The sequence below is a fragment of the Bicyclus anynana genome, chromosome 6, assembly GCF_947172395.1.
Source record: "Bicyclus anynana chromosome 6, ilBicAnyn1.1, whole genome shotgun sequence".
Lineage (NCBI taxonomy): Eukaryota > Metazoa > Arthropoda > Insecta > Lepidoptera > Nymphalidae > Bicyclus > Bicyclus anynana.
The window spans coordinates 12654279-12663784 of NC_069088.1; the positions used below are offsets into that span (position 1 = coordinate 12654279).

Genomic DNA, 9506 nt, shown 5'->3' on the forward strand with positions numbered 1-9506 from the left:
ATGCATTGGATAGCTCGACACTAGCGCAGCAGCGGTCAAGCTTAAGCTATTATCACACAATGGAATCGCCGAAGCGGCCGGCGCGCCAGAATAGTACCTACGCTATACGAGCTACGTAAATGACGTGTATGTGTCCTAAAAATCAAGAAAACGTATACTGTAACTTACTCGTTTCATGAAAATAAATGTATGACTTACAATGTGTTCCACACTTGACACATCTAAGGTAAGTATTACACACCATTTCAATTTCAAATAACAATCGATAAATTGAAATTTATTTATTGAAATTTCTATGACAATACGAGTATGTAATGAGTTCAGAACTAATAAATAAAAGTTGATTTAATAGCATCTTATCAAATTATCTAGGCAGTGATTGGGCAGGGAGAACAACACAAGCGAAGAAGGAGCAAAGATTTTGAGAAGGGGAGTGTTCATCGATTTTAAAGGAGCTCCTTATCCCTCGTTTGTTCACAAGTCCCGGGCTTTGCTCGGAGGTTTCTCTCTGCCACACGACGGACCCGGCACCCGCACGGTGAATCCATGGAATGAATCTGAGATGTGAATCAATGAATATTCGTCTCACACACAAGTACTGTCTGCCGTCGTAAAAGAGCGGTATGAGCTTAAACCCCATATACATGGATTGATATTTAAACCTCAATTTTCATTAAAGTAAATTGGACCTAATTTCTTCTATAAGTTTCCTTATCGCGGTGTCTGCACTGCGTTTATAAACGGCGAAGGTTTGCGCTAGTGTGGAGAGACCTTAAGTTCGTTTTTGCATACTAACTAGTGACGAATTTATTAATGTAACATTTTTGCCCGCGCAACTCATTAAATATGAGTTTTTGTTTTGTCAACCGATCTTTACTTTGTTTAAAAATAATATTAGGTAGGTAATACCACAGTAGATATAATACCTACCTACTAAGTAATTGACTTACACATACTGTACCTGTAGTTTCTAAATACAAATATATTCTGTGCTAATAATACCTAGTTACCTACTTATAATACAAGTACTTTTTGTCGTGCCCATACCTGAAACTTTACGTCGTTTCAGACCTTTCAGACAACGATATTTTATTTCAGACTTTGCGGTTTAGATTACAGTAACAACAACGATTAGTATCGTTGTTGTTACTGTCATCTATGAATATTAAGTACCCAATATCATTGGGCACAATAATACCTATGTTATTTTATAATATCATTGATTAGGCAGTTCGTTCGTTATCAACCCATATTCGGCTCACTGCTGAGCTCGAATCTCCTTTCAGAATGGCAGGGGTTAGGCATTGGCCTATGGCCTATTGGCCTTGGATGTTTTCCTTCACCGTTATATTTAATTTCTTAAAAAGCAGACAACTGAGAAGTTGAATTTGCATGCCCCAGACCGGATTCGAACCCACACCCTCCAAAATCGGAGGCAGAGGTCATATCCACTGTGCTATCACGGCTCTTATTGATTGGGCAGCTGAAAATGGTAGCAAAATACAGATTAAGTAGGTACCTAGGTAGGTATTTGTCGTATCTCGTATAGCCTTTTTGTCTTAATGTACCTACCTACCTACATTACCTATTATGTAGTTACGTAGGTGCAAGTTCCGACCTACGTAGTTTATTTATACTAAACACAACGTAGACGTCCTTTAGTGGATCGATTATATTATTATCTTAATCAAAGTTTCCACACCTACTATTCGCTATGCGATAGTTCAATAACCTCTCGTACATGGGTATGTAAGCAATTGTTTATCTTTATAACCATGAGTCCACGAGTGACGGTTGAAAAGTGTAGCTTTTGTGAATTTGTTAGTAGGTAGTTAAAAGGTCTTTGGTAGGTAGCCTATGTAGGGTATCTACTGGTACCTACTTGTAATACCTACTTAATAGGAAAGTAGGTAGTTCCTACTTACTTAATAGTTAAATAGGTAGGTACCTACCTAGGTAGTAGTAGGTATTAGGTAGGTACCTACTTAGCTACAGGAAGCAGTTAGGTAGGTAGATACCTATCTACGTCTCTTTTCTTGTTTTGTGTAAAAACTAAATGATCCTAGGTAGGTAGGTACCTAGGTACCTATATAATTTTTTTTACGGGAATTTTTGAAAGAATAAGTAACCAGTTCATAATTAACGGCTGCTGGAGTACCTATCGACAGATACCTAGGTATTGTGGTGGTATGGTCACTTTTATAATCAGTCCGTGGAATCCATCTCATTTTGTAAATACAAGAACGAGAAGCAAGAGTCAGGATAAAGTGTGAGTGAGCAAGAAAACGTGTTATGTATTATTATTCGAACGTCGAATCGGGAGAAAACCTGCGTGCGGGCCTCACTGGCGGTTTGTGCCCCTCGCCCGGCCCCCGCGCCCCGCCGATCATATGTTCGCCGGGCGGCGCAGGCGAGCCGGCCGGCCGCTCACTGCCTCACTGTGACTCGGGCTCTCGCCGCCGTCGCATCGCTCCGCAGTCCGTACTCGGCCCCCGGCGCGCTCGATCAGCTGTCCGCGACGCGACCCACCGTCGACAGAACCAGCAGGCAGTGCCCAGATTAAGCCGCGGTGCGGTGTGCCATGGAGCTGCTGTGTGCGGAGCGCGTGAGCCCCGCGAGCTGCGAGGGTGCGCCGGCGCCGGCGCCCGCCGCCGCCGTCGACCCGGTGCTGTTGCGCCGCCGCGTGCTCGACAATCTCCTGCGAACCGAGGAGCGCTACGCCGTCACGGCCAACTACTTCGGCACCGTGCAGACCGACATCACGCCAATCATGCGCCGGGTCGTCGCCGAGTGGATGCTTGAGGTGAGCGCACTCGATCGCCATCTTGTCGCCGGCACCACGTGCGGGCTGACCGGCTCGCCTCGGCATCGGTGGCCCACGTATGCTCTGCCACCGATGTACAATTCCATGTAGCTAATCGATCAGATCCAGTGGCGAATACCTCTTAAAGTTCATCTAATCGTGACCGGTAAGTATTTCAAAATACTAAAAACAGCGCAACATTAGACTTTGTTTACACGATCAGCTGATTATCTCTTTGTGTTTTTCTCTTATAAGAATCTTATTGGGAATCGAATAACAACTAAATATTATGTATTGCATCCAAATACGTTAGTTAGTTAAATGTGTAGAACACCAAATATGGAGATAGTAAAAGAAACACAATGCCAAAAGCCGTCCTATGTAAATACCTATTCTAAAGATACGATTCTATTATCTGCCTTAATTACGAGTATACGAGTTTTTTTTTTGCAAAACAAAAACTTCGATTAGGTACAGAAAATATTTCTATGGGATATCTTAAAATGAGCATGGTACGCTATGATTAAGAGAGCATTGGAAAGTAGTGATGGTATGGCATAGCATGGGCGAGCGCGCGGGCGCGGGCGGGGGGCCACGGAACGCGCGGGCGGTCGCCGACCGATGCGACTCGCTCGTTCTATTTGAATAATCAGCTGATTTTGACACGCACACAGCTGACGCCGGACGCGCACTATCTTTTGTTAATAGCCGGTTTGATACACGATGCATTAATGTAATCGCTGGTACATTATTGTATAGTAATTTAACGTATTTAGCCAAGCCAAAATGTAGGTACAAGCTTTCCATAGATACTTATATCATTTGAATTATTTATTTTGGTCTTGAAACTGTATTATACGGATAATGATAGATAACAATTATCTTCGGAAGTGTAGATATTAATCTGTAGGGCGTAGGTACAAGCGAGCCGCATCAGCTGTGAACTAGTCGGCCACGTGGTCCGGACGGGCGACGGTTGGGTGACGTCACCGCGATGGCGGCTCTACTTGAGTGTACCGACGCGAGCGACGCCTCACGCAGGGTTCCCAACTTAGGGGTTTTTCCCCCAGATTTAGGGGGCAAATAAGTAAAATGGGATTTTTCTAGGGGTCTGAAATTTTTAGGGGTATTTTCAGGGATTTTTTGACTCTTTAATATTTTTAAATTAATGATAATTTTAATATTTCTTTCTTGACCTAGCGACTTATAACGACATATAATACGTTATTCTACAACCACTCTGAGGCAACTGGCGGCAATTTTCATCGAATAAAAAAAATGTTAAATTTATTCAGTAAGTTGAATCTTCAGATAAACACGTAATATTTCGTCTGTATTAAATATAGAGTTTTTAAACATATTTCAGCATATTATTTCTAAATTATTATGATTTTTTTTTAAGGGGGACAACTCAATAATTAAGGCGATTTTAGGGGTTTTTGACACAAACTTTAGGGATAAATATTTTGGAGAGTTGGTAACACTGGCCTCACGGTTACGTACCGTCTAAACCAGTTGCATACTCACCAAATTTCAGCCTGTCAAGCAGACCGAAACGATTCCCGTGGATACGGGTTCATTGACACCTTGATGTGGCCATAAATAAAAAATTTCTTCAACTTGTTAAAATCCGTACCGATTTATGATTTCCGTAACTTAACAGGTAGATACACTACCTACTACTTAGGTACCTACGACAAAATAGATTACTTAAAAAATCAAATAGCAAGTTCTAATGTACTTTTAGTATTACATGGGCTAAAACTACAGCCAATACGATGTGTTCTATGGCCTAAGGCTCTAAATAAAGCAATCAATGTGGTATTTTTTTAGAACCCACCTGAGTAGACCGTAGGTAAAAATAAGCACACCTACATACATACATACATACGAACATAGGAATAGATTAAAATAGGTCTTTCACTATTCCACATTCACAACTTCAATTTACATTCATTTTATGTCGATTATTGATAATAATTAGGTATTGATTTTTGACGGCCTCCGTGGCGCAGTGGTGTGCGCGGTGGATTTACATTTACAGGTCCTGGGTTCTATTCCCGGTTGAGCCGATCGAGGTTTTTTTTTACTTGGTCAAGGTCTGGTTGGTGGGAGGCTTCGGCCGTGGCTATTTACCACCCTATCGGGGTTAAGGGCTAACTTATAGCGAATAAAAAAAATTAGTATTTTTAGCGAGGTAGGTAAATACCTATCATTTTTATCAAGTCTTCCTTTTACACTATCTATTTCTGTCAATCATAACTTACTTTAGCACTCCTATAGTTAGTTTAGTACTAGTAAGTAAATAAGTGAGTACCTAGGTAGTTAGTTATTCCAAGAATCCATCATGATAATATTATATTTATGTAAGTACTAGGTGGGTACCTACGAGTAGGTTATTCATCAAACCGTTGCATGTCCGCTAAGAAGGAAGTTGTAACAGAACAATGGCTTGTTTAAGCTGAGACATAAGTTAATCAGCTGACGGGCCACGAGCGTGAGACACAGCTGAGCGCGGCATGGGATGCGCTGCACCGCGCTAGGGTTGTCAACGTATTTAAATGATATGGCCAAAATGTGTATGGATGTTTGCATAGTTATCAAGTTTGATTTGCATCAATATTTTTTGATGTTTTGTATTCCTAAATATTTGCTCATTAAATTGCTTTAAATTAAAATCTGAAGAAACTTGTAGTTAATACGCACACGTTGTGTATTATAAATAGTATTTTAGTATAGTGGTAGATATGGTAATTGGGTATTTGTCAATTTTTTTATTGCATATTAAAATAATGCTTATAGTGAACCAAAGGAAAAAGTAACATTGTGTCTGTGATTATTACTTTTGGAGATACAGGAACATATGCTGCAGTGGATCGCTCAATAACCCACCATAGTAAATACGATATAATTATTACGTCACGATTATGTCAAATTATTATATTTGTTTAGGCGTTCAAACAATATTACAAAGATCTTTGTTATTCTCAGAAACTAACTAATTAATTATTCATTAAATGTAAGGAAGTTATTCGTAAATAAAAATATTGGCTTAATTTTCCCGAAAGTCTCATAAAAATATATTCAAAAGTAGTCAAATACCTTTTACATAATAATTATGTGCAGCTTTTAGCTGTTCCATTTTTCAAACCTCCCCTGTAGTAAGCAAAATCCATCCATCCATACAAATTTTCAAATGGCCAAGCAGACTAATGAACAGCAATTAAATTTTTACGATTATTGACAACCCTGCGAAGGCCACTACACTATACTAAATGACATCAATAATAAAGCTCGTCGAGACACCGTGCGAAACTATGCAGTGACAAATGACCATCTCTTGTGGCGTTCTACTATTTCAGTATAGTACCACTCTTAGGTCCAATGTTCTCCAGGAAAGATGAGACGTGACTTAGGCTTTCACTTTTCTATAATTATAATTTAATTGGTCCCGATTCGTATGTACTCCTAAATTATATAACATTTTAGTTTCCCTTTCGAGATTATACTCGACTTTACTTCAAATTATACCTTTTCCATATGAGCTATAACCTCAGACTAATTGCATAAGGATAGTATCGCACCTAAATTCACGAACAAAATCTGTATTTTTTTTGAGGAATACGTTATAATAAACTAGAAGTTGTTAACCTTTTCTTTACACCATTCAACTACACAAAAAGGTATTTTTACGGAGCTCTTTAGCCGACCAACACGATTTAAACTATGAAAAATTGATTCTTTATAGACACTTTTTATAATCGCATAAGATCGTTGATCATATATTTTGACAGAAAGGTAACGTGTAGCGAGGCAGGTCCTTATATAATTAGTCTGAGGCTATAACTGCCTCGTTTGTTCAGTGATAAGCATATGTAGCTTTGAATCACAAGGTCTTGGGTCTAGCTTTGAAATCCTGAGTATTTCTTTCTTCTAAGTTCAGTAAAAATTCTCTGCCCTTAGTGGGGAAGTTGATGTTACGACCGCCTTGGAGATCATGTTAAGCTGCCGGTCCCTAAGAGTTATAACCCTACGCTGGCCAGGCGCCATCCTGCATTGGATCTGCGTGGTGGGTTTAAGCTCTAAGTCCCCTCACCTATAAGGAAGCCCAGTAGTGGCAGTTAAAATATGCTGAAAATGATGAAAAATCATGTTTAGTCGATTCTACTTTGATTGTAATCTACGAGTATACTAATATTATAAATCTGAATAGTTGGTTTGTTTGTACACGCTAATCTCAGGAACTAGTGGTCCGATTTGAAAAAAATCTTTCACTGTTAATTAGCCCATTTTTCGAGGAAGGTTATACACTATATATATTATCCCCGTATTTCTACGGGAACGGGAACCACGCGATTGAAACCGCGCGGCGTCAGCTAGTATATTATATTTTGTGGGCAATGCCAAAACTCCAAAAGTTCTACGGTTAAGTGACATGGGTTTGTTTCCGTTGTCTATTATCGTACCTACAGTAGATTGACGACTAATTAATTAATTGTAAAAAGGAGGATTATTTAAAAGTACTGTAAATATTTAAACTTCAAAAGAACGGTAAAATAAAATCGATATTGTTTATCGTGGCACTGTGTTGGTATTATGTGCACTCCAACCCAGTTTTCATTGTGATTTATCATTACTATCAGAATATATTTAAACGACTCACTAGTCATCACTGTCTCCTTATGGGAGATGGGATATGAAGCTCGGGTCCACCGCGCTGCCCTTATGCGAATTGGTGAGCTTATTGTGATTAGTTTGACTCCGTAACGATCATTAGATGTTAATGATTAATTATAACCGGGACGCGTGATCCGAAACCATATAGTGTACCAATGGACCAAGCCATCCACCATCCAATAAGTTCAATTGCCTGCAGCGCTAACTTGAAATCCGTAAGACTGATCGTGTGTTGGTCGCAATGTGCATGCAGACCACGACCAATACACGATATTCTTATCGCATGGTGGGTAGGTAGCATTTGTTATAGTTGCAGTGGTAGGTACTTACTACCTATAGAATCTGGTCGATGTATCAATATTTTGGTATCTTACTCGTATATCATTGTACTACGACGTACCGTGATATGACTTAACCTGCCCGTTGTATCGTATCGAGAATATCATCATAATATGATTTTGTAACGTTCTGTTTTGCCTTACAGCGTGTTGGGTATTTGTTTTGAGTTCAAAGCGTGTGTTAACCTACTTAGACTTAGCCATAAAATGCTGCTATTAGCCATATATGTACCAATGTACCTAAATACGTAGAATTTATATCAAGATTGATATAAATTCTACGTATTTATATCAATGATGATGATTTTGATTTATATCAAGATGGCGCCCATAGAGCAACTATGACCTGGGCCTGGACTCCATACAATTTTGGACCATCTCATTTTAAGGCAGTGGCGTAGCTAGACTATGGGCAAAGCGGCCCATCGCCCAATGCATCGCGAGGCCGTGCGGGGCGGTTTCTATTTCACAATCTTCAGACAGCTATTCATCATCATTGATTGCGTTGATTGATCGAAAAATAGCCAGAAAAATAATATGATCATATTATTTTTCTGGCTATTTTTACGGTTATTTCACGGTGATATTAACTTTAGGAATGGTTAGTTGCTAATTATAGAAAACCATCTATTGGATAGATTTTTGGGAACGCCTGTTCTGAAACTGAAAATAAAGGCCCTCGCCTATTCGACTTCGCCCACATCTTGATTAGTCCACGCTACGCCATACCTACATACTCATACGACATAGAAAATAGTGGTACAACTTGTTCCGTTTAACGAACAACATTCGATAGTCTTCGATAAGAAACTTCCAACTTGTTGGAAAGTAATGCACTCTGTATTTATCGCGGAAAGTGTGTTTTACAATTTTAAGAAATATATAGGTTATCGGGAATTCCGCATGATAAACTCGGTGCTGGGTGCGCCGCGGACTTTACCAGAATACCTATAATATTATACGTCAAGACTAAACTTGCCACTTGCACTTGCCACAAACAGCGTTTTGGATTGAATTTGGGAATCAAACATCATCCATCCATCCAGCTATCTAAACGTTTGCAAATGTGTTCGTTTTATTCGGAGACGAAAGCTTACAGCTGACGATTTAAAAACACTATTTGGCTTAAGTTATTTTTACTAAAAAAAGAAAAGATAAACCAAGTCAAACGTTCCATCCACTCAAATGCTGACAATTTAATAATACTATTGTGCTTAAGTTATTTTTATGAAAAAAAAAAAACAAAAGATATACCAAGTCAAACGCTCCATCCACTCGTTTGAATTTTTGATAGCTTGTTAAGGTTTGGCAAGATTTTAGCATGAGCACTAAACAAAATGTTTATTTCCAGGTGTGTGAAGAACGCAGTTGTCAAGAGGAGGTGTTCCCACTGGCGATATCCTATTTCGATAGGTTTCTAAGCACGTGTAGAATTGGGAAGAGCCAGCTGCAATTACTAGGGACCGCGTGTCTACTGCTCGCCTCGAAACTACGGGAGCCGAGTTCGAGGGGCCTTCCCGCGGACCTGCTGGTCTTCTACACCGCCAACAGCGTCACACTAACAGATCTATGTGTAAGTTACATTCTTTAATAATAAAATACTGAACACTCACGGCTTCGTCCGCGTAGGAGTGTGTTTTTATCACCGATACAGCGAATCGCGAAGTTCAAGTGTCAATGGGCGGGGC

General features: G+C 39.7%; 1 protein-coding gene across 1 annotated transcript in view; it reads left to right on the forward strand.

Moving 5' to 3' along the window:
* Positions 1-2423: 2423 nt before the first annotated feature.
* Positions 2424-9506, forward strand: part of LOC112054501 (G1/S-specific cyclin-D3) — a 32018-nt gene continuing 24935 nt past the window's right edge. The window contains exons 1-2 of the mRNA XM_024094303.2: positions 2424-2803; positions 9170-9391. Of these exons, the coding sequence (XP_023950071.1) occupies positions 2582-2803; positions 9170-9391 (444 nt within the window). The 5' untranslated portion in view covers positions 2424-2581. The remainder of the gene's footprint in view (positions 2804-9169; positions 9392-9506) is intronic.